The sequence below is a fragment of the Ornithodoros turicata genome, chromosome 7 (assembly GCF_037126465.1).
Source record: "Ornithodoros turicata isolate Travis chromosome 7, ASM3712646v1, whole genome shotgun sequence".
In the NCBI taxonomy this organism is placed as follows: Eukaryota; Metazoa; Arthropoda; class Arachnida; order Ixodida; family Argasidae; genus Ornithodoros; species Ornithodoros turicata.
The window spans coordinates 51,097,932-51,124,739 of NC_088207.1; the positions used below are offsets into that span (position 1 = coordinate 51,097,932).

The 26,808-nt window shown below is 45.1% G+C and overlaps 4 protein-coding genes across 6 annotated transcripts in view; 2 read left to right on the forward strand and 2 right to left on the reverse strand.

Moving 5' to 3' along the window:
* Positions 1–99: 99 nt before the first annotated feature.
* On the forward strand, positions 100–2,762 carry LOC135400037 (sulfotransferase 1A2-like). The gene is made up of 6 exons (XM_064631779.1): positions 100–781; positions 851–1,062; positions 1,143–1,269; positions 1,331–1,425; positions 1,539–1,722; positions 2,516–2,762. Exons 1-6 carry the CDS (start codon positions 385–387, stop codon positions 2,671–2,673), a joined length of 1,173 nt encoding a protein of 390 aa, XP_064487849.1. The 5' UTR covers positions 100–384; the 3' UTR covers positions 2,674–2,762.
* Positions 2,763–5,276: 2,514 nt separating this feature from the next.
* Positions 5,277–7,659, forward strand: LOC135401475 (S-phase kinase-associated protein 1-like). Its single transcript, XM_064633909.1, has 4 exons — positions 5,277–5,497; positions 6,179–6,384; positions 6,890–7,030; positions 7,570–7,659. The coding sequence occupies exons 1-4, from the start codon at positions 5,329–5,331 to the stop codon at positions 7,612–7,614; spliced, it is 561 nt and encodes a 186-aa protein (XP_064489979.1). The 5' UTR covers positions 5,277–5,328; the 3' UTR covers positions 7,615–7,659.
* LOC135401474 (translocator protein-like) lies at positions 7,650–11,143 on the reverse strand. Its single transcript, XM_064633908.1, has 5 exons — positions 11,036–11,143; positions 10,625–10,723; positions 10,415–10,516; positions 10,022–10,234; positions 7,650–7,910 (listed from the first exon to the last, which is right to left on the reverse strand). Exons 2-5 carry the CDS (start codon positions 10,706–10,708, stop codon positions 7,737–7,739), a joined length of 573 nt encoding a protein of 190 aa, XP_064489978.1. The 5' UTR covers positions 10,709–10,723; positions 11,036–11,143; the 3' UTR covers positions 7,650–7,736.
* A 7,213-nt stretch (positions 11,144–18,356) lies between these two features.
* LOC135401476 (G1/S-specific cyclin-D3-like) overlaps positions 18,357–26,808 on the reverse strand; it is a 74,253-nt gene continuing 65,801 nt past the window's right edge. For all 3 annotated transcript variants that reach the window (XM_064633913.1, XM_064633911.1, XM_064633910.1), the window contains exons 4-5: positions 21,097–21,242; positions 18,357–21,000 (exon numbers count right to left, since the gene is read on the reverse strand). In XM_064633913.1, the coding sequence (XP_064489983.1) occupies positions 20,800–21,000; positions 21,097–21,242 (347 nt within the window). In that variant the 3' untranslated portion in view covers positions 18,357–20,799. The remainder of the gene's footprint in view (positions 21,001–21,096; positions 21,243–26,808) is intronic.

The window sequence follows — 26,808 nt, forward strand, 5'->3', positions numbered from 1 at the left end:
GTAACGAAAACTCAAATGGTCAGTTTTCTTAGTATTGAGTTTAGTTTAAGACTTCATAATTATAGGTTATTACGAAAGTGACTGCGGAATACCGATTTGTCTTGCATGGCGGTAGTCTGATTGTTTTGGTTTCTGCTGAGAGCAAACTGTAAAATAACGTTCTGATTCAGCATAAATTTTTATGTCTGCATTTCAGATTTTCGAAGTACACGTTTACTTTGAGTGCAGCAAGCCTCTCCATTCGGTGACACATAAGAATTGGAAAGAATAGTTTAGGGAGTTTAGGTGACCTCCAAAAAGACGTATTGCTGGCAGCTGTTCGTAGAACCTCCCGAAGTCAACAGCTTGAGCTGTAATGAATTAATGCTGTAATACGACAGAAGCATGCTTCCTTTGCCCAGTTCTATAGCTGCGTTAAGAAGCTTTCTGTGTCGTTTGCGGCCGAATATATGTGTGCTCAAATTGCAACGAAGCTTTGCAAACGAAAATCAAGGAGCTGGCTCGTCCAGGATACGCCTCTTCAAAAGATTGTTTTCAACGCTATTGTTCGGCTCTACCTTCGCAACAGTGCTTTACGTCAAAAAGCGGCGAAACGATGAACAAACCAAACTTTTCAAAGAGTGCATTCTGTTACCTCGGGATACCAACTATGCATCGAATATGTACTTTTACTTGTACAAAGGTTATGTTTTCCCTGCCGTGTTCATCAAGTCACTACCCCAAGTGCAAAAGCTGAAGGCACGGGCAGACGACATCTTCGTTGTTTCGTTTCCAAAGACCGGTACGCAAACTGCCATAAACACTGAAACACTGCTGCTTTGGTACATCAGTCTGTATTTGTTACTTTCAGGCACTACTTGGGTTCAGGAAATAGTGTATCTTATACAGAATAATTTAGATTTCAAGGCTGCTGCGGCAAAGAATTTAGAGCAGAGGTTTCCATTCCTGGAGTACTTCTACCCCGGGGTATCCTCTATAGAAAGTACTCCGAGTCCACGTCTCATCAAGTCCCACCTGCCGTACTCCTTGCTTCCGGAATCGGTGTACCTGGAAATGCCAAAAGTATTTCGAACTGTTTCCCGATCGTCCCCTATAACAGGAATCTGACGTAATGTTCGCTAAATCCTACCATATCGTTTCAGATAATCTACATCGTCCGAAACCCAAAAGACGTCTGCGTGTCTCTCTATCACTTCACGAGGTACATCAAGGAAATAGACTACAAAGGGAGCTTTGAGGAATTCGCAGAGACGTTCCTCAAGGGCCACGGTTAGTTCTGCCGCTCGGGCCACCCCTTTTATGTCGTACACATTTGGACGCTCCTTTTCAGTGGCTTATGGACCAATATGGAATCACTACCTCGAGTGGTGGGAACATCGCAATGATGCCAACGTTCTTCTTGTGTCGTACGAAGATCTTCAGAAAGTAAGTGGACTACGAAAACAGGGAGAAGAATGCTCAAGTGTGAACGGACTTGGACTAACATTAATGGCAAAGGGAGTGTGACTAACGTACTTGTTTTTTTTTGTTTTTTCAAGGACCCCCACAGCGTCATCTTCAAGATTTCGCAATTTCTCGACAAGCCGTTAAAGGACGACGAAGTGCAGGCGATTGCCGAGCATTGCTCTTTCGAGCGAATGGCACAGAACAGGGCTACAAACTATGAGCACTGGAGGAAGTTGGGTTTTGTCAACCTCGACGAAGGACCCTTTTTTAGAAGAGGTAGGTCGGAAGTGACTTGTGTCTGGCATTGCATGTCGCCCACCGAAGTGCAACGCATTTTTAGAATTCCGTTGGTGATTGCACAAGAAGGGCATAGAAACACAATCTGATCCGAAGAGTAACCTATTTCGGACATTTTCTTGGAATTTTTATCGTACAGTAGTCTCCGCTCGAAAAAATGTTTTTGATGATTTGGGAAGCTCAACACAAACTGAACGCTCTGTGTATAAAACGTCGAGTGAGACGTAAAAAAATGCGTTGTGACTAGGGCCCGGATTTTTAGGAATTTGCCTATAAATGCCTAAATGAGGCAGTTTCGGGTTCGCCTACCCTTTTATCGACTCTGTTGGATTGCAGCTTTTCTTAACGTTTTTGGATGCCATAGCAGCCTTTTTTTTAGAGATGCAACTGCTTATGCTGAGTGCAGCATTTTGATCTTCATTTCTGCGTGTTTGCACCTTTTGTTCCTTTCTACTTTCGTTCCCTTCAGTACCTTGATTTGTTAGAACGCGTTCATGCATATTGCATGAAATATTTGGCAGTCCTTTGCCTTTCAGGATCTTCAAGAGCAGATAACTAAGAAAATTACTCAATATAGCGTGGTTCTGAAAGAGCGTACCAGATTAACTCCCTATTTTTTGCATTTTATTGCGTATCTTGGGTGTTTTGGTGGCCTAAATGCCTGCATATCTCCGTCGTTTTTAGTGCCCAAATATCCGGGCCCTAATTGTGACGTATTCCATTGCACAAATGGCGATATATTGCTTCAGTCGTTGTTTTCTTTCTTTGAAAGGTCAAGTCGGTGACTGGAGGAATTACTTCACAGAAGAGATGAATGCCAAGATGGATTCTTGGATCAGTGAAAAGTTTGGAGCATCCGGAATGAAATTTATTTATGATATAGATAAGCCAGAGAACATGATTGATGATGATCTAACATTAAATACTTGACAGATAGATATTTATAACTTAGCTAAAGCACAGAAATAGCTCAATATGAAATTGCAAAGCTGGACTGAATAAAATGGTCAACCACCTTTCGTTTGCAATGGAATATCTGTTACTATTTTGCACATTATAGTAGCTCTATGCATTGATGTGGTGCGTGCTGTCACAGGGAAATTGCAGTTGGAGTATTTTTTACTTCTCCATAAAAATTCTGAATTTTATTGGAGAGAGCGCCAAACCTTTCCTAAGTATGATCGAGTGAACTTCTGCTCATCTCCGACATTCTGGCTCCTCTCATCATGGAGTTCATCCGCAGCTTGCCATAAGTTACTTTGGGTGGGAAATGGCAAAATATTCTTGCCTTTTGCACAAAGTCAAATGTGGGTGGCACACTAGTGTTGCATCATCCATTTTGTTTCTTTGTTCATTATGAATCAGACTCAAGGGCATGCTTTGTTTTCTTTTCCTACATTACACAGGTTCAGTTGCATCTAATTATTCTTATATTTTTTGTGATTAGCATTTTTGTTGGTTTCACGAAGGTACCAGCCTTTCATAATTGCCTTTCTGCTCTGAATTATGCACAACGGCTCAGTTGGTATCACACGAAAGCATGTTCATATTACTTTTAGTGACTAGCCGATACTACTCGCATTATCAAAATTGACAATAATCACTTGATTCTTTGAAAACAGGTACGTAGTTCATCGTTATATGTGGTGTGGGAATTGAAAAGAGAGGAATCACCTCCAAAAAAGTGTAACAACGGATTGGTAAGAATCCCAGAGCAGAAAGCACTTATGCACCCCAAGCATGGGATAAATGTGAAATACGGTTAATTGCATCGACATGAACCTGCATTTTAAGTTTTCCAGCAAGGTAGGTACTAGATGAGCAGAAAAGCGGCAACCCGAATACTGAAACTCGTCCGAGGGTGACGTCACGGCGAGCAGCCTCGGCAGTGAGGGGTCGCGGGAGAGGTCACGTGCTTTCGACTACCAATGGCAATGGCCGCAGTTCCCGCGCCTCTGACGGAAGAGTTGGACGCCGAAGTGTGTTAAAGGGTTTGTATCCCTCCAACTACAGCGCGCAGAAAAATAATTATTTGTCCTCAATAGACTTTATTCACCGACCTAAGCCCTCCAGATGGGGCTGGTAGATCCCTCGAACTCGAAGCTTGTTTCCGGCGCAGAATGTAAGACCCCGAGACTAGGGAACACGAAATGCCAGACACAACACGAAGTCTCAAACACAGTCCTTTCGTGTTCCCTAGTCTCGGGGTTTTACATTATGCATCATCTTCACCAGCTCGCTTGCTTTCTAGCCATTTTTTCATTGTTTCCGGTTTTCGTTCGCTGTGAATGTGATATGCTATTTAGAGGATTATTGACGTGGATATGGTACAAAGGATATTCGCACGTTACAAATTATTGTAATCTGTGGATATTATTTGTTATAACTTTGGAACACCAAATGTACAGTGAATGCGATGTGGGTGAGGGGTAGTCAAAACCTGATCTGTTAGCGACAGTGGCGCTCGTCTGCGTATGATGTCATGTGAATAAACTAAGGAGGTTATATTCTGAAACTTCTGGTTCTTGTATATAACCTCCGTGGTAAGTTCTGGTATATAACCTCCTTGGAATAAGCCCTACTCTGCGTGCATGATGCAATCAACGATATAAAAGTGTCACAACCACTTCATGCTAACACCATCGAATGTTAGGCTGTGAGAAGTATTTGTTTGACTATTTTGGCTGCGTTTCGCTGGTTTGTGCCATTTCGAGGCGTATACTTTATCCCATACCGAAAAAAGAAAAAATGAAGGCTCTCACAGCGCCCTATCGGTATAGCAACCTTTTTCCTGTCTAACGATGGGCAGTGTTTATGTTTTGAGCGTGTGAGACGCCCACAAGACCGAGTTTTATTTGCCTACTTTTCTTTTATGAGCTATCCCGTCGTTTCCACAACGAATAATAAATGCGCCACCGGTGGTCAAAGTCCAATTTATGTTGAATTCCAATGGCAGAGTCGGAGCAAATGGCAGGCTCCGCAGTGGAGCGGCTTGATCTGGCCTAGAGCAAGTGATCCGAATCTGTGACTGGAACACTTGCGCCCACCTTGGGGTTTAGCCCTGGGTAATCTCCCTTGGCGGATGGCGGCCAGAGACGGAGGAAGAAGAAGAAGTAGGTGCTCATGTTCCATTATAACGCCATGTTTTGCAAGGTCCTCCTGATATCACCTTTGGTTGCCCTGGTAATGTCTGACTTATCGCTTCCCTCATGAAACAAAATCGCCAACGTACGACGCGAAAGACTAGTCACGGCGAAGACGCGTTGCGAAGCGGCCATGTTGGCGAAGCAGAGACAGGAAATAGGAAGCACGAGCGACAAGTGACACGTCCGAGAGTTCCGGTTGAATCTGCCTGTTTTGGCGGATCAGTCTTGGTTGCTCCCTGGAGCGACCTTGGCTCGAATGCCGCTCCAAAGCTGCCATTGGAATACTCCAGAACTGTTCCCAATCTGCCAATCGAACAGACTTGCTCTCGGCGGAGCAACAAAACTTGCGCCGGAAGCGCTCCGAATCTGCCATTGGAATTCAACATTTAAAGAATCGAGCCACGCGAGTCATTCGCAGCGCGCGAGGCGGACAGAGGACATGTGGCCCAGCGGTCGCTGGACCAACCGGCTCCGCAACAGCGACCCGGGCATGGCCCGATGTTCACCTCCGTCTCCCAAAATTAAGCTGCAAAGCAGCGACGGAGAGGTCTTCGATGTGGACGTCCAGACCGCCATTGTGTCCGGCACGCTGAGGACCATGCTCGAAGGTAAAGTTCCTAGCTGGGGCAGAATATCTTGGGTCATGTACTCTTTCTTTGGTCCCAATCAAATGCGTAGGAAATATACGTACAGGTCGGAAAATATTTAGATATAGCACCCACGTTGTTGAATGATGTTTGGGATTTCATCCGTATGGCCTGGATTGTGCGCGAGACGTGATGTACTTGAGATACTCACACAGGTGGATAACGTGACCCATAAGATGGGTTTCAGGCATGAACATTAAATGTGACTGCATCTAACGTCAAGAACCTTGGTGACGACTACGGGTCGCGAATGAAACTACATTATGTACCCACAAATCATGCCTGGATGGGTGGTGCGAAAGTCCACGTTGAAGAGTTCACCTTTGCGATGCTCTTTCATGGTTAAGGTATAAAGCACCCAGGGGCGGATCTAGGATTTTTCCGAGGGGGGGGGGGGGTTCGCTATGGACAAGTGCCAGGTGCATGCTGGGATTGGTCCATTGAACCCTATGTTCAAGTCTGGAATTGAGGGGGGTCAGGACATCCGGATCCCCCCCTAAATCCGCCCCTGAAAGCACCACGCATCTGCAGTGGGCATACATTTCGCCTTATCACGGAGTTTGCTATGGTTTCTTGTGAAAAAGAAGGGTGGTCATTGCTGATCCCTTTGTAAAGAGACTCGTGGCGTTTTGCTGGTGCAAGACCTGGACCGGATGAAACGGAACGAGGACGAAGAAGTCGTGCCCCTGTTGAACGTCAAGGCTGCCATCCTGAGGAAGGTGATACAATGGGCCACCTACCACAGGGACGAACTCATGGTAGTCGTCGAGGAGAACAGTTATACAGTCTCCTCGTGGGACGCTGAATTCTTCAATGTGGACCAAGCCACGCTCTACGAACTCATTCGGGTGCGTACGAATTTAAACTGTCGCTACGGGCTATTTCGTGTTATAAATCAACTTTGTTCAAAGACATAGTAAAGTAAAATTCTATAAACGCCGTCAGTGGACACTGCGCGCTTCCTCGATTTTCGAAAGAAAAGAAAAAACAGAAAGAAAACACGCTTAATTCATAGACTTTATAGTTTCGGATTCTCCAAGAATAGATGACGTCACTGGGAGCTCCGACGTACGCCTTGTAGCAACAGCGCGCGTCTCCGCTCTCCGGTGCACGTTGGATAACTGGTAGCAGTTACGGTAAGGCGATGGAAATCGAGGAGCAATGTTGCTAGACGCGGAAATGGCACCTCATGACGTCACACCTGACATACATGACTGAAAACTGGATATTAATTGATTAATTTTATTAACTGAATTACATAAATCGGGTAGGATACTGAAGACATCAGATTTAGCCCGTAGTGGCAGTTCAACGTCGAAGCATCGTGCCTTCTAATGTCATTCGATGTTTCAGGTTGCAGACTACCTAGACATCAAAGGTCTTTTGGAAGCAGCTTGCAAAATGGTGGCGCGTACTCTTTCGGGGAAGAGCACAGAGGAAATGCGCAGGCTGCTTGGCATCAAGAGTGACATGACATCCTCTGAAGAGCTTCAGGTACCGTTCTCATCATAAGATACGACTATTTTTTACTTCCTCGAAAGATCCCTTACGCCTTTGCGTGCGTAAGCAGTAGCGTTGGTAGTTGTGCGCACGCGCAGTACACAGAACCGCCACGCTATCCCTTACGCTATCCCAACATATCTCCACGTCAGCAATCTTAGTAAGGTGCCACTGAACTCAACTGTTCACGCGAGCTACCCAGTGCAAGCAAAGTCTGATACGCGAGTTTTCTGTATATCACCACTCAAGGCAGTCCTGAAAACGGCTAGCTAGCTGGTTAGCTACCATTTACAATTAACCTGCTGAGATATTAACTGCTTGAAAGACTTGTCCTGGATGACGATCTATTTTTACGTGGTTGCAGGATCTGAGCGTTTTCATTTGTCCTTTTAGAACATGGATCACCTTACAGAAGTGATTACACCAGTGATATAGCTCAATCTGACATGTCTGGTATCATAGGGTGATTAGTGTACGGTGCATCGATGTGATTGGCTAGTCACCAGAGAGTTATGTTATGTTTCTTATTTCAGGTGAAGAAAGAAACTGAGTGGTATGAGGGAAGTCCAAAGTCTTGACCGACGCTCGAGCAAAACGCACGAATAAATCCCTACCGTATTTCAGTGAATGATTTTTATTTGCTGTTGGCACGCATAGTTACGACATATGGACAAATTTAATCGTATCAACTGGGTGTTTCCTACTTCACTCTCTGGTTAGCGGCGTTTCTGAACAAGCAGAAGGAGGTGGCCGTGAGGTAGAGAGACCAGAGGAAATGGGGAACCATGAGGACAGATGCTCCGCGGTGGATTCGCCCGAAGAGGAGGACGGTGAGACCGACTAGCAGTGACCCAGCCGCTGATTCTACAGCAGCCTGCATACATACATTTCATTTATTTTAACCTTAAGCGCCCTGGGTGGGGCTCTACATATAAGAGAACAAGCGTCTGAATATCTATTCTGTTTGGTTAGGTAAATTCTTCTAAATTCCGATCAGAGGTAATGACACGTGGTAAATTATTCCACAGGGTGATCATAAATTGATGGGGCGAATAGAGGAATCTGTTAGTGCGAGTCCGTTAGTTATCTCTTGAACTCGATTTGTCTTTTTTGTCTTATTGTATTATACCTTGTAGCCTTACCTAACTCCTAACTAGTGCTCCATCGACATTTAGGTACTTTTCACGAAGGAACCTTTAACCGGAATTTTCCCTCTGGTTCCTTCCGTTCTATGTTGATTGTATGTGTTTTATGAATGAAAGAAAATAAATAAAATTTTTGATTGATGGAGCCAGCAGTTTGCTTGAGTGAGTATGACGGGATGAGAGCCGTGGTGGAGGAATACAGTATAATGATCGTCGTGACAGATATGAGTACATTAACTTATGAAAGAAAATCAGACTAGCTATTTTCATTCTTTCTCCTAGGCCGTGCAGGATGCTCTTTTAATTTGCGATATACTAGAATACGGTGAATAGTCATTTGCGATGAAACTCGCAACCTTATTTTTTACAGCTTCGAGTTCATCCGTTAAGTTCTTGCGATGTGGGTTCCATATTATGCTTGCGTACTCTATAGTTGAGGTCGAATAAGTGAGCAATAAGCTAGATACTTAATATCAGACGAAGCAAGGTGCAAACGCCGCCGCAGGTATCCTGAAGGATTTTGTGGATTTCAGTGTTAGCTTGTCTATGTGATCCTTCCAGGGGAGATTAGATGACAGCAGGATGCCGAGGTATCTGTACCTCGGCATCTGCAGATACATGGTTGCTCCTCAAACATATGCTATACGCGCTCAAGTATATCCGGATATGCCGTTTCGCTCATGTGAATCACCTCCCTGCTGAGACATTCGTCCTTACCGATGAATGTTTTCAGGAGCAACATTCACAGTCATCCTTACGGATGAATGTGATGAATGGATGAATCACGTTCCCCAATGATCACTATGAACAGATGTAGTGCATTAGCTATACTGTAAAGCTACACAGAAATCGAACAGAAATCCTACACTGCAGACGTCTCGATTCCGGCTTATGTGACATTACAGAACGCTGACTACAATACAGAAGTTTCAGACAGTTATTATACAGAGTGTTTCACCTAACGTGATAAACAATTCTAACCGGCGACGTACCCGCCGGAGGACTGTGGGACATTCGGCAATTACCTTCTGGAAACGTTTGCCACCATTGAGGAAGGCCTTAGACAATTTTTAACTGAGGGAAATTTAGTTATTTTTTAACTTTGAAAATTGCAAAGCGAACCTCACTTTTTTTTTAACAGAAGTATGAAGTCTTCCATAGATAACCGCAGACCCAACAAGAGCTATGCAGAGTATCGTCGCAGAAATAGTCGAAAAAAAAATAGTAAAAATTTCCTTTTAGCCCCACCTACTTGACTGTCGCAAAGAAGCGCGGGCGAAGTGTGCGTCTAAACTCTAGAGGAGGAAGTGTCCCCGCCTTCATTTGTTTCGCCTTCTTTGTGATAAGACGGTTGTCATTTTCTCAACATTTCCTCCAAGACGGTCAACATTTCCTCCTCTCCCCGCATTTCCCGTGCGCTCTTCTTTGCGACAATCAAGCAGGCGGGGCTTAAGCGGAATTTTAACTGATTTTTTAGACTATTTCTGTTGCGATACTGTGCATAGTTTTTGTTGGCACTGTGGTTAACTTCATATTTCTGTCAAAAAAGTGAGGTTCTCTTTGCAATTTTCAAAGTTAAATTGAAAATATTATTTTCAATCGAACTTTCCTTTCAATTGAACTTTCAAAGCTTTCCTAAATGGCGGCAAAACTTTCTAGACGGTAACTGCCGAAAGTACCACAATCATCCGGCGAGTGCGTCGCCAGTTAGAATCTTTTATTACTTTAGGTGAAACACCCTGTATATACGATATACAGATCACATCGCTTCGTATTGGGGCCTTCTTCGCTTTGTTGAATGCGATGCAGATACCAAAATGTGAAATATGCCCAGACATACAAGTTTGAAAGCCCTGCTCTTGAACAAGAGCGGAACCCAAGCCCACGTCAGACTCAGCTGTGCGGAGTACACCAGGAGCGCGATCCTGGCCGGGCCGTGGAAGCCTTGCTCGTTGTACACCAAGTACGAGGCCATGCCCATAGCCGGGAAGAGTGCGTGGTAAGTTGGGAAGAACACCCAGTGCCGCGGACACCACTTCGGCTTGCGCAAGTTCTGCAGTATATAGAGCCATAAAACATATCATTAATCGCTTGCCCGATACCGCACGAACTGTAGCATCTGGGATATACATGTCCTTTCCCTTCTGAAAAAGACGTCGTGACCATGTTTAAAAAATGTCGGAAGATTCTGCTGGGTTAAAAGCAAGTGTCACGAGGCTTTGTCATATCATACCTCATACCAGAAGCGGTGTTCCTTGCGTAGGTAAACCGAGATGTAACATCCGCCTACAGATGGAATGAGCGGCACGACAAAAGGAACTAGGTAGTGGACAATCTGGAATTAAAGGAGTGGTGCGCCTCCGCATTTTGTCGTTACTTTACCTCGTATTATACACAAGTGTCTTTCAGTTCTTAGAGAGATAGCACAATTGCAAAATCTCACCTGCCCGATGCCATGATGCCGAGGAGCTTCTTCGACAGCCTCCGCAGCTTCTAGTCTCATCCACGTGGGCTGACGGTTGCGCATGGCGCTCCAAGCGCTCTGTAAAGAAGATGCGTTCAAACACAAAACGATACCAACCTAACATCATAGCATCGCATGAAATTACGCTGTCAGAGGTGCGCTTCCAGTCCCAGAAGCTAGCAACGCCAACATGGTAGTGACCTGCTGGTGTAGATCAGTTGATGCACAGAAATTCCAAATTTCGTAATATAACTGGTGTCTCTTACAGAGGTAAACGGTAATGGCAACAGAAGCGCCGTGGACGCACTCATTGCAAATACGCTTGCACTATTGCGCTTTGTCGTTATGCAAGATAAATTGAACATATTGGTCGAAAAATAATACGCTTACCCGTCAGCCGTCCAGCGTCTCTTCTTCTTCTTCTTCTTCGTCCCACGGAGAATGGGAGAGGGTCTCCCGTATGCAAGTTCCTCTTCTTTCTTCACGACGCGATGAAACCGTGATTTCGAACTCTGATATTTTTCACAATCGTGTGAACGTAGCCAGGCGAAGATGAAGCAAACGCGCGAGCATAGTGCTATATTAAATGTTCCAGATGTCATTCGCCATCAACATTTAATTAATTTCTATCTTATGCCATAACACATATGTATTGATACGACTACTCTATCCGTTCTTTTTGTTCACCTCTACATCGTACATTGAACCCTGTCAGTGGTTACTTAAGAACGCTGTCTGGAAAGCCAAGCAGACGACAAAGTTGTCGTCTGCTTCGCTTAGTTCTACGGGAAACGAAACTCGCGATGATTTCGGTTTCCATTTGTCTTCCTCTTTCGTTCCTACAATGGACGTCTTTCTCTCGTGCATTCGCGACCAGAAAGAAAGGCGAACTAGGCCGGGTTTCCTGCTTAAAGTCTACGAAGGATAGAGCGTAATACGGAAGAAAAATTGTGGACATTTCGTAAGAAGTGCATATTCCACAAATCAGACGGGATTATAGGTCCGGATTGAGAACCGGTATACTCAAAAGAATTGTCTTTGCTCTTTCGCCGTGGCGTTAGCGTTGAGCAAGGGGTTAGTAACCCACCGTCTAGCTCGGACGCAGACAGCTGTTTCGCAACCTAACGCAGGTGAGAAGGAGTAGGCTAACTATACTGCCCGCAGGGTTTGAAAAAAGTTGTCGCTGTGATGCTTACAGCTTTGCCACATCGATGACCACATCGCGACACTGAGTCTCGCGGTAGTGTTTGCTAAGAAACGGTTGGGTACTCCGCTTTTTTTTTTTTCGGCTGGAAGTGAGACAGGCAAATGCCATACCTCATGAAGACAGCTGTATTTTACTTGCAGCTGACGTGCAAGAACGTGCGAATTCGTACGCAGGTTCCAAAAGTGCCAAAATCAACTTGATCATAAAGGTACTCTTGTACAAGTTGTGAGGACGGAAAATATTAAAATGAACACTCCAAGGGATTTGTTTATTTAACGAGTACCCACTAACAGCCAAGGCCTAATGGGATAGTCAACAGAAATATTAAATCTTATGCGGTATTAAAGTGAGCCAAAAGGATGACTTTCCTGGTCCGCTTTTCATGGGCCGCCATTCTATCTGGCACTTCACCACGATTTTAGTTCCAACCATTACGCTTTAAAAAAATTTTTTTAAAAATATTCGATGCATTCTCTTCGTGCAGAAATTACAGGAACAAGAAAACAGGGTGAGAGAGTCACTTACGGAGACATGTATACAATCAAACGATCAAGCACTCTGCCCTCCTCTCCACCATCAAGGGTCACCTCCTCACTCGCATACATCCCACGGCCTTCCCCTTTCATCCGGGACCTTTCTCTCATTTCTTAAATTCAGCCAAGCATCCTCCGTACACACACTCTTATTACTACCTCGTTACACACTGACACGCACGCATCTTACGCTACAACCGACCTTGACTCCTTTTCCCAAATTCTCGCCCCGTAATTCGTGCTCTTACGGCACCATTAAAAGGTCACGTGATCCGCCAAGATCGCATCACTTCCGCAGGATGTGTCTCTTGCCCCGAAACAATCGCATCTAAGCTCCTCCCTCTCACAAAAGGAAGCGGCCTTAGCCTCATGCTTTATTTTGCATTGTGCGTACGCATACATTTCTGTATCGCTATACGGAGTCACATGACCTCGTGGGAGATTTCTGGATGGATTTTTCGGCGGAAGACGAGAGCAATTACGAGCGTTTTGGGAAAGGGAACGTTGGGGAAAGGGAGAGTAGTGGTTATGGTTGATGAGGGAGGGTCATATTCTCGCCCTCTCGTTCCTTTGTTTTGGGTGCAAAAGGGTCAGTACGTAGGAGGGGGACGTGGGGAAGTTGAAATGAACACGAACTTCACCTACGCTTCCTGTAATTTCTCTAGGATGGGAAACTGCTTGTTGAACAGGATGAGGGAGTGAGATGAAAATGTGGGGGCAGGGGGGTCGGAGGACGGGCTTGACATTTTTGCAGTTCACGGGCCGTGTCGCGATTATGAGGTGCGTGCTGATGGTCATGCCTGTCGTAGTTACGCATCATGAGCATGTGGTCTGTTTCTCTCTCTCTCTCTCTCTCTTTTTTTTTTTTGCAGTCTGGTGGGATGAGAAGCGGGCAGCAAAGAAACAGAAAGAGAACCGGAGATAATGGGACTGAATGTTGACAAAATGGGTGGAAAGTCACTCTATAATTAGTCAGTAACGAATTTTCAAAAGTCAATAAATTTCTGCAGCAAGTTGTGGGAAACGCGCTGCTGCAGAATGTTGCTCAGTGAAGTACCGACACAACATCATACGAGGCAGCAAACATTAATGCACTCGGAGGCATTTAGCTGCAACACGTCAGCTGCTGTCTCTAATCAGTGGCGATTTCGGCGTTAAACAGAGTTACTATTAGGCGGAACACGTTTTTTATGTCATGTCAAAGTCGCGTGAAGAGGTTTGTGCGTCTTGGGAAAGTAACAACGGCTACCATGAAACGCCAATAATGCCACTATGAACAAATACAACGCTGATAATATGATTTGTTTTTGTTTCCTTTTGTTTTTGCAAAACTTCCAAAGCAGCACCATGTACCGAAAGTCGAGTGCAATATGGGTGGACGGTATGTGTCTTATCAATGCTCTTTAGTTTCACGAGTCTGTTGAAGGCCTTCCACCTACCCGTCAATCTCCATTGCACTCGACTTTCAGTACATTGTGCTGCTTGGGGTTCTGCGGGTCGCCAAAAAAAGCTATTATCGCTTTATTTTCGGATTTCGCGCCTGGCGATAAAAGAAGGTACTTCTCGACCTTCACAAGGACTCATCTCGACTACACGTCGCACATGGGTAACATCGCCTCACTCTCTGGTATTATAAGATACAAAAAACAAACGCTTGTCATTCATTGAGTGAACTGAATGATCAAGTGATTAAGCGATGCATGGTGTAGCGATTTAGGAATCCTATATTTTAACGGCCCATGGAAGACAACAGCAGGAGGATGTGACTGAGTTCTGACTTCTGAGCTGCCACTTCAGCCATGCTCTTGCGTTGTTGCATGGTACCGGGGATGCGTACATTTTCAACCCTGACATCTACCTCAGGTCCAAATAAAGTTCTTTTTTTTTTTCTTTTTCAAGATCACACAGGTTGGTGCAGAAAACAATAATAGTGACTGCGCCTACAAAAATAAGTCGCGAACACATCTAGATACATTCAAGGTATTGTTATAAGCTCTGCTCCTTACACAATCCCGAAGATTTTAGAGTCGAGGTCGTCAATTAAGATGACCAAGCGATACTGCAGTTACTTCTGGTAACTTTTAGCTCTGCAGTCCCACTACGTAATGTGGTAAACCAATAAATTGAATTGAGTTGAATATTAAATGCCAAACAACGTCTCGGCCAACAAGCTGCTGCTCGATAATTCGCACCAAAGAAACTTTCGCGATCTTTCGGAGTCGTCGTATATACCATACGGTACGAAATGATTATTCTTCTTCGAACGCAGCTTGTTTAACGTTTTCTCGAGAATTGCTCCATTAAGGTCACTCCATCCGAGCCGGAAGCTCTAATGATCGCTTGCATCGTGAAGTTACTGCGAAAGTGGAAAGCAGCAGTTTACTCGGCAGAGTCATTTCGGCATATTCCTGCTGGTCGTTTGGTTCGGCGCGAAGTCACGATCACATTGTTCTGTGGCTTGCCTGGTTATCGGTAGTTTTTCCCAGGGAAACTTTTTACCTTTGCATGAAAACGACTACCAGCGGCGTCCCGCTCTTTGGTGGTATAGCCAAAGGTCGTGCTGGAGACTGGGAGGTAGTGGGTTCGAATCCTACCATCAGCTGTGCTGTCTGAGGTTTTCCCTGGGTTTTCCGAACACTTTTCGAACGAATGTCGGCACAGTTCCCCCTGAAGTCGGCCCAGGACGCATACTAACCCCGTTGTCCCCCACTCCTTTCTGCTGTCCTCTCTCCATCTGTCCACATCTGTACGCCGCTCATAGCTACAGTTGCTTCGCAGCGCTAATACGGAATAAAAAAAGTAAGAGACTTTAGTAAAAGTCTGAATGGACCTTTTGTGTCCCGGGCTGTCGGACTACAATGCGCACGATCCTTTAACACATCATCCTTTACACTTTAATTACCGTGCCCAGAAGAAGAAGAACAGTCTCTATTCGAAATATCGGCGGTTCCCGTCCTGAAACACTTCCCTTCATATTTTCTACATTTGGGTTGTCATCGGACTTTACCGACTGGGGATGACTGATACTACGGTGTATAGCGCTGATTTACATATGTGGCCAGAACATTACATCCTGGACATTGGTGTTCGCAACTGGCACTAATATCTGAAATTGCGAGAAGTTTGTGAAAGGGCAACGTCCGGACTGTTCCACGAATCGGTATTCGTTTTTCGAATGGTTCAGCTCGGCTTGTGGTTCAAAGTACGCAGGAACTGGCTGCGAGTTTTAAAAAAATCGCTTTCCTGTATACTACCACTCTGACGTCGACGCAAAATCGCAAATACCACAAAACAAACCGTAAAGCGTTCATTCTCGTGATGCACCCGGAAACACGAGGCAGGAATATCAACAACCATTGAAACGACAAGGAGAGAGAGACATTCGTCCCACAAAACAGAAAGACAAAATATACTGCCATAATCCCGCCCAATTACAAGTACAATATCTCTGGAACGTACCCAAACATAGGCATTCACCCCGAGCTCATCACCGGCCAAGCGTCACATCATCTCCACGCCTCTCACCCGCTGCACTCATGCCCTGTGGCCCATTCGTTTGAACTGAACCGCGTAATGAGTACAGTCCTGCATCGGGTTTTCCCACGGCTAGTGCTTTTCCTTTTTTTGAAACCTTTTCACTCACGCCACCTCGAAACGAGAGCATCACCTCAACTAATTAAACACGCATCACCGCGCTCAGTAACCGTGTATTCACAAGAACGACATTCCCCCAGAAGCGGAAGATGCGAAAAGCGTCATAGCTTTCTGCTGTCACGTGAGCACGAGCGTGCAACGTCGTGTCTTCACGTGCACTGCTAACCGTGGGGAATATCCTGCTACACAGCCACAAGATATTCCGTAGCAGACGACAGGAAAACACGCTGACGGTGTCGTCTGCTAAGTGTCGTCTGCTAAATGCGCAGTGCGCCACTCCTGATATTCCGCACCGTGTGAATGCTGAACATAACACGGGACGGAACTTCGGCTCTGTGAGCAGTGTTTTCGCTTTTTCTTCCACTAGAATATTCCGTGAGGATGTCACTCGTGTGAATACACGGTAAGAAACGTTCATTTTTCAGCGGTAGCTGTTAACGCGAAGGTATCGGGAAATCGCTGTGGCCGTATCACAAAACCGTCCACATCTTCTCTCTTCTTCTTCTGCCTGTTGACTGTCGGTTTCGGTGATGCAAAACAAGTTAAAATAATCTAAAGCTAACAAAATCAGTTTCTGACATACTCAGAGATGGGTACGTCGTCCCGAAAAGTGTCCCGATTTTTCGGCGCTTCCTGTCCCCTTTTTGTCCCGATTTTGGTGATATTTTTGACCCGCTCTACACATCACCATTCACTTCACGGATCACAGGGCAGTACTCGTCACTCTACGATATAGTTGTGCATATATCAGTGTCATATATAAAAGTGTCAACATCCACACGCAACAGCTACCGTTGAAATTCGCGTTACTACACAATCTTAACCGTCCTGTAATTTCTGAAGGACGTACGTTGCCCGTTGTTGCGTACGCAATCTCCAGAAGAACACTAGAGCACAAAGAGAAGAATGACATAACATAAACGGATTACGTTAGTTATACACGGATATAAATTAATGAATATTTTATGCGAATTATGAACATCTTCAATTGAATGATGGCAGTTCAAGAAAAGGCAGCAAAAAAAAAAAAAAAAAGATGAAGAAAGGTGTTCGTCCGTCTATGTTTAATTGCCTCATCAGCTACAACGGAACATCTTCCAGTAGCGTATCACAGTTTCGTATTCTTCGGAAAGATTCAATCGGAAGCAACCCGACGATTCCCACTGCTCCATACTCGTACATATTATATACTTATTTTTTTGTTTTAATGAGAGAGAGTAGCGAATGTAAAAAATATGTAAAAATAAAAATTGTTACAGTTTGCTAGGGGAGAAAATCTGTGGAGACACAACGTCGCACTGAGGGTAGACGTATGGACTATATGGAGTCGCTGTGTCCGTTTGCAGACGACAATACCCGCAGATGATTTCAAGTCTTTCGAGCCTTTACAAATGGCGGCCCATATTTGCGGTCGCAGGGTGCACGCCGTGATTGGCGGATTCTTAATGACGGCGTCATGTGTCTGCTGTAGGTGGCGTTGACTGATGTCTCGGCTCCCGTCCAAGTTGTTTAATTCGCTCACTGCTGTCGCGAGCAAAAGTGTCGCCTCGATTATCTCGATGGCGCGTAAGGTTCAGGACCCTTGTGTCTTCCAGGATGGGAGCCTTTGTTCCCGCGCGTCTGGAAGGTCATGTAGGTTCACAGTTAAGATGTGTTAGATCGTCGCCTTTCGTATTTTGGGAGAGGGCAGCTCCTGGTAGCAATAAAAGGTCGTGGTTTGAACACTGCATTTCGCATGACCGTGTATAACCGCATGACCGGCTCGAGGTACAGTACTAAACGCTACACTCTAAAAACATAACTTCACCGCATAGCACGCTGCGCGCCAAGCATTGTCACGAATGATAGTGTTATCGCCGGTGATTCGAAGACAGAGGGGGGGGGGCGTACGCCCCCCTCTATCTCCGAATCAGAAGCGATAACCCATGCGTGCATGCGAAGTAACTGATAATGCCCGCGGTAGAAACAGGCAATACCCATACTTCAATTAGTCAGTTTTGCTGCATCGTATGGGGTGGTGGGGTGCGCTAGACTTTAGGGTGCGCTATCGCCTTTGCGTACGTAAGGGATAGCGCTGGAGGTTCTGCGCGAAGCTCCCTTGGGTGCGCAGAACCAAGGGCGATATAGCGTACAATGCACCAAAATTCACTATGGCCACTACACCATTAGCGGACGCAAGGTAGGAAGTGATATTCCCTGCCTGTTGGGTTCCGGCCATGTCCTGTCCAGTCACACGCAACGTCTGCCCAAACGGTCCGAACTCAAGGCATGACAGTATAGTAGAGAAAAAAACGGAGGAAGGGGACGCGAGTAATTTAATATAAATCTGAATTTATTTACTCTTTTGCAGCAGTATAAAATTATATCGATACATTTCAATTGCTACAAAACTTTGTATACCTTGCATTTATCGGAAAAAAAAAAAAAAAGAAGACATCCAAAGTAACCTCTAACTATTTACACGTGAAAATAAGTGAGACACGAACTTGGAAAAAGAAGTACGAGGTTTAAACATCAGTGACAAAACCAAGCGAACAATATACAGATAAAAAAAAAAAGAAAAGGAAAAGCAACACAGGAAGACCCAATGGGAAACAATAAGCGACATTCAGGCTACATATCACATTTTTTAACACACTGGCCCTAACCATTTTGACCGAACAGTTGTGCGTCTTCAAAACGCTTCTCGAAACAGTCTAACAAGATTACACAAGGACAGCCGTCAATATGGCATGTCGAGTCGACACGGTAACAATAACAATTTTTTAACACCACCTTAGAAAAAACAAAACATTGGGTTTGTTCAGGCACTCACTGCGGCGTTTGAAACAGGTACGGAGGGGAAAAAAGGTATAGCAACTAAGCTGTGGCAAGACAAAATTTGCCAGAAAGCACGGAGGGCGACATAGGACTGAACGAGAGAGAAAATACGAAAACATTCATGTGCGATCACAGACACAAAGGTGATTTGTATATGGTTTGGACAACACACCGTCAATATAGACGGCGTTATAGCTGCCATAGCACTTTTTTTTCTATATATAAAAGAATTGCTGAGATCTTGCGCTCGACTAAAAAATCATGAACGGTGGGGGAGATAAACTCATGTAAAGGCAATACTGGAATGAGGATCGCTTCTGCTCTGTACATGAAATGTGCGTTCCGTCGTAATGATTGGAACATTACACACATGAACACTGTGCAAGTGCGTTGTGCACGCGTACATGGAAGTTTAAGTCGAAAAAAAAAAAACTGCTAGAGTATCTATGTGCAATTTGTGGACTAGAAACTAAACAGACGATAAAAAAGTCTCGCAATAAATACACGTTGCAGCGCTTCAAAAAAAGGTATTGTGGCATAAATGGTATATATTACGAATTAACAGCGCTGTTATATTCTTGCGCGAAAAAACAGTATTTGGAAGGTAGAGTCGAACTGAAATTCTCGATGTGTAACAGTGTGTGCTTAATCTTTAGAACGAGGTGAAGCTATTTTAAACTGCAAGTGGGCACCGTTTGGTTTTAACGATGCCTGCAGCTTTCTAGAGACAATATTTAACGAACTTTGCGATTGTGCGCGTCACATTGTAAGATTTGTTTGAGATTATACTTCGCCTCAGAATATTGATGAAACGCATCTGTTCGAAAGTTTCAGTCCCGGCTACCTTCAAGTCCATGCACACACAACGTCCTGCATTGAACGTAAGAGCACCGGTCGAGTTTTCAATATTGACGTCAGTGCTGCATTGATTCTAATAAAGTTTACAACGACATGTCGCTACTTAAGTACCATCGCTCTCGCTACTTAAGTACCATCGCTCTCGCTACTTAATCGGCAATCGCTACTTAAGTATCACTTTAGTTATTAAGTCTTTATGAACTGGACAGGACTAGTTTCGATTTGCAAGGTAGACTTATTTGTTACTGTTAGATTGGCGTACTGAACGTTCTTATGACTCCTTTCTTCAATCCTTGTAAATTCCACGCTACATTTTCGTTAATTCGAAGTCCCGGTAATGAGACCACAAAGGTTTGGCTGTTTCACTGAACACATTGATGTGGATATAACAGGCACGCAACAGGGCTATTAGGAGCAACGCTAAGGTGTCACGTTACCGAGACTTCTGGTTAATTCGACCCTCGTTAATTCGACATGACAGAAATAATACACGCATTTCATTTGAATTCAAGTCTTGAGCTGCCCAAATTGACTGTAGCAGCATCCTGGACGGCATATCTTCCGGCATTGAAAGAGCATAGTAATACAGTATATCCTCGGAACGGACGGCGTAGCTCACACATAACGAAACGAGATCCGATTAACGAAGCAATTTTCGCCCAGCCATACAAATATCTTTCTTATAACGATACAACACAACCACACATAACACCAACGCAATGGCAGCATATTTACAAACGCATAATATACTATTGACTCCGGTATGTACAGTAGAACGCTACCGTAGGGTGCACGCAACTTCCCTCGAAAGGTATACCTTGCACCCACTGCAGTTATATATTCATTCACTACAAATCAATAGGAGAAAATTCCTGAGGCTGTCTTTGGTTTAAGAAGCCCTGAAAGAGTTTGCAACAAATTTCCCATCGACGGTTGCTTCGACGACGTAGGGGACATTCAGAGCACCAGCGTTAACTTCAGTAACGCACTGTCTTATGTCTGTCCGTGATGCACAACATTAGCAGCACTGCAGGCTTCAGAGACGTTCGCTGAATTGGTTACACAGTATGGTAGGCCCTTTTTCAGAAATTTATATCTTGGACGTCGGTCGGCGTCTTCAATTGGCTCCTGTCACCGGACGTCGTCACAGAGGAGCTCAGTTTCGTACTACTGTACGCGCTGCTGTTCATTTTGTTGTATGTCTGTTGTTGTTGTTGCTGAAGAGAAGCCACGCTGCTGACCATGAGGGATTCGATGTCCTGGACGCACTGCACGATGAGTTCCTGTAAGTGAGGGTAGGAAGTTCCGTGAGATTCGCTATACCGAAACACACTTCGATACTATAGAGGACATAGTTATGTCAGTAAGTGGAATCTTACCGATTCAATGCCAGTCATGGCTTGAAGGCACGAGACGAGCGCCTCTTGCGTGTACTCGGATTCCAGACTGCAGCCCAAGCCGTGGATCGCTGCGGCTACACTGGCCGTAGCCACTAGGCAGGGAGCGTAACTGACAAACTTGTATTCTGGAGAAGAAAAATTATTTTAGGCCATAAGTCCAATAGATGACGTGGTATGCAACAGAGAAAAAAGAGATTCGATCTGAACAGCTTCAGTATCAGCGGGTATACGAGTAAGGAATGAGCACGGGCAAAGTGCGTGCGACGACACACTAACAGATGGTGACAAAATGGCGTCGCTGCAGGCTAGGCTGTGGATGAACTCCATAATGTAAAAGCCTGAGTCTGTCGTCCCTCTGTGTGCCCAGGCTCAGTTTTTTACATTATGGTTCTCCAGTGTTCCGTAAAGTAAGTGGTTATAGTAGTCGGCGGAAAGATACCGGATATCTTCCCATCTTCATTTCCCTGTGTCTGTGATTTTTCTTTTTGGTTCGAGTGAACCTTTCTTTTAAAGAGTAGCAAGCCAAACGCTGGCTGACCTCTCTCAACACTTAAAACGACGACGATCTACATCGATATCTGAACCGCAATATATATAAATCTTTCGGAATCTTCTCACTGATTCACGAAACCGACTCCGGACGATATATCGCAACTTCGGATAAGACATTTAAAAAAAAAGGAATCCATATCACCTTTTGTCATCTCCCTAACCAACCAACCAGCTATACCATACCCAGTCTTTTAAAAAAGCGTCGCTTGCGGCGGAAATGCCGCCACGCTGCGCAACCATAATCCAGAGGAAGTGGGGTGTCACATGTGAGTAGTATATTTTATATTTCTGCGTAATCCTCAAAAACCAGGTAGTAGTAGTAGTACTTCCCAGTGAATGACAAGGTGCGAGGGGGATGCCTGTTTGGTCAACTTCCGGAGGGTCCCCACCGCCCCAACTGGCCCTCTTTTCCCCAATGGGGCACGTGCCCCAGGTTAGCGTCTTCCAAACTACGGGTTATTGTTTCTATTTCCGGTGCAGAAAACCCCCTCCCCTGTCTGATTCACGCTGAGGGACGAACTCCAGTTCAACTAGTTTCCTTTTTTTTTTTTCTTTTTCTAACGGATACGAATTGCCTGCCTGTTTGGTTATCGTCGCTGTTTTTCCTTCTTCTAATTGCTGTAAGGGAACACCTTTTAGAAGAGCGGTAACATTTTTTCAGACTCAGGGAGACATCACCGCTCTTTGATTGTTCCAGCTCGCTTGTGCCCTTTTGTTTTCTTGTACCTTTAAGAGCACGCGGAGGCAAGTTTTTTCTCGTGTATTTTGATTTCCCCCTCTCAGTTGTGATGAATGGCCTGAGTTGACTTGCAGGCCATGAAATATTTGCAGTTGTGAGCGACTTTTCAGTGAGAGCCACGTCGCTTTGAAACCCACAACTGCTCCAATAGCGTTGAGCACTCCGATTAAAACATGTGCGCGTACAGCGCTATGGGCTTGAGACGCTTACGCTACCTGTAGTTGGTGCTTCTTTTACGAAAGTAGTTGTAATTAGGTAGACAAACGGACGTATTAACGCTCTCTGGAACCTGCGTTCCATAACCTAAGACAATGGTCAACTTTCAGCAATTCATCCACGCTTCGCCAACCCGGGTTCGCTACGGTAAACGCAGTCTCATCCGCAAAACATACTACTCGGTGATGGGTGAAATGCTACAACGTATAAAAATACACAAACTCCGTGAGGTCGTATCTTCGAGGTCGACCCCCTGAGAAAAAGAAAGCCATATGGCGTCAGGTACGGGGAGAGGGAAGGAGGTTTCGGAGAGGGAGGAAGGACGCGCGGACGCCATTTTTAAAACTCCCGAGCACATGGCGTGAAGCATGGGGACCGTCTCATAACTGCAGCGTCGTGCAGCAACACGTGGTCGCGCGCATAGGCTTGTTTTTCGAAGCGTACTGTCGTCAGAAATTTTCTTCCTCACAGTCTGTGCGTCATGGATGTTTTGCGTGTCACATAGTGTGATCCCTATGGAGAAGAGAATTTTTCATTGTCGTTTGGAGTAGCACAGACGTGAAAGCGATTCCTACATGTTGATGCTTACCCAAATTGACGACATTGAAACCACACACAGCTGTGCCTTGGTAATATTCTGCCGCAGAACGATAACGAATTGATTTGGTACATTAGACAAAAGATGATTGATTAATCGATTGGAAAAGAAAACGAATGATGGTTGATTTGGTACACTAGACAAGTATTGAACAGCTTGCAAGGTCACTTAACCAGCAAGATTTGACGTCAAACTTGTTAAAAATAAATGACGCAGCACTATTGCAACACTGGATTTCGTACTTTGCTATACTATCCTCACTCTTTCTTTTCCTTCTCTCACACCCTCTGATTTTGTATCCACCTGCTTGTATATGTCCACTTACATCTAGAACGCCAGAAACGTATCTGCAAAAGTGCAGTTGCGTTTATTTATTAGTTGCAGCTGGATTTAAGTTCGTCAAGGTTAACCTACCCCAGACGCAAGCTAGAGTGACGCAAGCTACCTCCCAAGACATGAAACCACGACGCCAAGACCAGTTTCGGCATGTTCCTGTTTAAAAGCGCCTCGCAGTCGGCCCGGATTCAAACTTTCAAAGAAGTTGGTCCGCAAAATATAAAAAAAAAAGCGCGAGAGAAAGCATTGTGTAGCAGACGGCACACCGGAGGTCGGTCGGAAGGAGGGAGGGAGGAAGGCAGGGGAGGGCAGTCATTTTTAAAAGGCCCAATGACGAGATTTCCCGCCGGCGCACAAAGGAAGATTCGAGTTTTTGAACACCTGCTCCGTTTGGCGCTAGAAAAGAGCACATGTGTGCGCCGCCATCTTTAAAGTTTCCGGCCGTCTGCTTTTTGAAAACCGGATGCAGCGCCCCTGTCCGTTTCCTCGGGCGACATCGCCTAACCGAAACAGTCCGTCGTCGGTGTGTTTATCGGCCGCCGCGTCACGTACTACCTATGCGAGCCAATTATTTGAGATCTCACTCTGCTTTCTTAATTTTGCTGATGATGGGAGAATGAATATACGATAAGATTTGCAGCGTTACGATGGGTCGTAGCCGCAACACATACGACGTAGTTCTTTTTTTACATCATCATCGTCATCGGACAGGTTAATGCCTAGAATAAATAAGATGATGTTACACCACGAGCTTCATCTAAATTTACTCCGTCATAAACAACAGTAACAACAGCACTAAATGAATGAAGATTAAGTGATCATGGCATGACATAAACATTGTTTTTTCCTTACAAACAAACAAACATGTTCAACTGAACTTTGAATTTTGGGGCGCTCTAGTCCTGTCTTTTTTTAATCATGCTTCACATGCTTGTGGACAACGAATCGGAAGATAAAAATATTTTGTCATTTATAGTCACTTGTACTTAGTAGTCAACACCACAGTTAGCACCATAACCGTGAGTTTCTCGGAATGTTGTTCATATACAACAACAACAACTTGATGATGAATGGGGAGTTTCATCGTCAGAGGCATTTTCACGTTTTATCACCAGATGCCGCAATGCGACTCAAAACCTCCTTCATATTTTCTTAAGGTATAATTATTGATGACATCCTCGCAAGATACTCTTCCGAAACTCTCGCAACTTTAATAGTTGCACAAATGCGTTCGAATACTTTCATCCGAATTTAGAACGCCAAAAGAACCTTGAACTTTCACACAGTTCCGCTCAATAGTGTGTTCTTGCTATACGTTGCACCAGAAGCAACAGCGGGAGACAACGAGTGATAAAACGGCACGCGTGCAGGATGACACGCGATCCACCTGGCTGGACGTGCAACAACCAGTTGGAAAACTCGTCGAGGTGTTCATGCAAGTCCGGACATCTGGCATCGGTCCCGCTACGCGTATAGGGACGCCAAAACCACTTCCATCTGTCGTGAAATTCGGAGATGATGCCCTTAGCATATCACGGCCTTGAGTGCAGCACGTCCATATCATCTGGGATTGGGCGCCACCGCAAGGTGTCTGATGACGTCGTCTTAATTACTGCCCTACAAGGGGGGGGGGGGGGACTTAGCGATGGCTTAGGCATGACTCCTACTGCTGCGTATTTACGTGATTGATAGCCCACCAGATGCACGTCAACCGGGCCGGCGCCAGCGGACTGTAGGACGTACGGAACGATTAGGCTTCCTGCGGGGTATTATTAGTGAGTTTTAGTGGATCGTACGCTATCGCCTTTGCGTACGTAAGGAATAGCGTTGGTGGTTATGCGCACGCGCAAAACATAAAGAGAGCTTCGCGCACTGCGCAGAACCACTACGCTATCCCCTACGTACGCAAAGGTGATAGCGTACGATACACTAAAACTCTCTAATATATGTACGTGAAGCTATAGAGTTGTCTTACGTTCGGTACGAATTATGGACATAATTATTGCCTGTGTTGTACACCCGAAAGAATATACATAGCAAGGCGCAAGTCCTATAGGTCGAGCTGTGCTATAGGTGCAGCCCTTCCGAAAGCGGCGTGTCCAACAATAACAGAAACGAAAGCCATACGTCTCGACATGTTCCCTAAACCTTTCCAGAAAACGACAACCGACTTTTTAAGCCACTCTTGTGTCACAAAAGAATAAAACGTGTACAATCAAATGCTTCTCGGACAAATGGTCTCCCCGAGATTTGCTCGGCACAAAATTCCGAGCACGTTGGGAATTCGAATACTGTACAAATTTATCCCACGGATCCCTTTCGCACCCAACTTGACGTCGCACTTCCATCAGTTATGCTTTCTCCCCATCACTGTAGCAGGTTTGCGACCGCAGAACAAAACGCCGCAGGAACGTTTTAGAAAGGACGCCCGAGGGAATGCATTTCCAACGGCGAGACTAATTCTCCCATTCTTTCACGGCATTCCCCAGCGAGTCCCAAAAAATCGAAATCTTTCACGCAATGAATAAAAAGCGATTCGTACGATGCGTGGCCCTTTGAAATGTTTCCAATCCTTTTGTCAAGGAAGCAGCGAATGTAGAATGTCTGGCGTTCCTTCGAGGAGGGCGGGCAGCAGCCATCAGGTCTTTCCTCCTGTTCCAGGGACTCAGGGGACATTGGAGAACTTGCTTGGGATTCACAAAAGGGGTGCTACAGGGGTGCTAGATCGGAGACAAGTAGGAACTGGTTTGGCAGTTGAATCGGACTCGAATTATAAACAGCAAATATATTCCTGGACCGCCTATTGTTGCCGAAGGTATTGTTGACTGCGTTCCCTACGAATATCAGCTTTTTTTCCTATCCCTCCGGCATAGACACCCTTTCAGCGTAACAAAACGATACTTCTTCGTATCACAGACGGGGTATAGGAGTCACACCTCCAGGCTGGTAGTATCGTTACTTATGATTCGTCGCATTCGATTGTAAGAGAGAGAGAAAAAAATATCTCATAAGGGAGTCGGGTTCAGCGACCTATATGACTTGCAGCTTGCGATAAAAGCAATTTCTTATCGCGAGGCCTATATAGTCGCGCTCAGGGTGTTCTCGGAATTAAATGGAGAAACATGAGGATTAAATGTAGAACGGCTGTTGTCAGACTCAGATGCCAATAAAATAGGATATACTACCTATCCGTGGCGAGATCTTAAAATTTCATGCGTCGCAAAGATGCACAAACATCATCACATCTCCC

Coding starts and splice junctions, on each gene's coding strand:
- LOC135401475 (XM_064633909.1), top strand. CDS start 5,329: ATGTGGCCCAGCGGTCGCTGGACCAACCGGCTCCGCAACAGCGACCCG. Junction 6,385..6,889: donor CGCTCTACGAACTCATTCGG/GTGCGTACGAAT, acceptor TCGATGTTTCAG/GTTGCAGACTACCTAGACAT. Junction 7,031..7,569: donor CATCCTCTGAAGAGCTTCAG/GTACCGTTCTCA, acceptor TTCTTATTTCAG/GTGAAGAAAGAAACTGAGTG.
- LOC135401474 (XM_064633908.1), bottom strand. CDS start 10,708: ATGCGCAACCGTCAGCCCACGTGGATGAGACTAGAAGCTGCGGAGGCT. Junction 10,517..10,624: donor GGCATCATGGCATCGGGCAG/GTGAGATTTTGC, acceptor CTTTAATTCCAG/ATTGTCCACTACCTAGTTCC. Junction 10,235..10,414: donor AACACCGCTTCTGGTATGAG/GTATGATATGAC, acceptor TATATACTGCAG/AACTTGCGCAAGCCGAAGTG.
- LOC135400037 (XM_064631779.1), top strand. CDS start 385: ATGCTTCCTTTGCCCAGTTCTATAGCTGCGTTAAGAAGCTTTCTGTGT. Junction 1,426..1,538: donor CGTACGAAGATCTTCAGAAA/GTAAGTGGACTA, acceptor TGTTTTTTCAAG/GACCCCCACAGCGTCATCTT. Junction 1,723..2,515: donor AGGACCCTTTTTTAGAAGAG/GTAGGTCGGAAG, acceptor TTTCTTTGAAAG/GTCAAGTCGGTGACTGGAGG.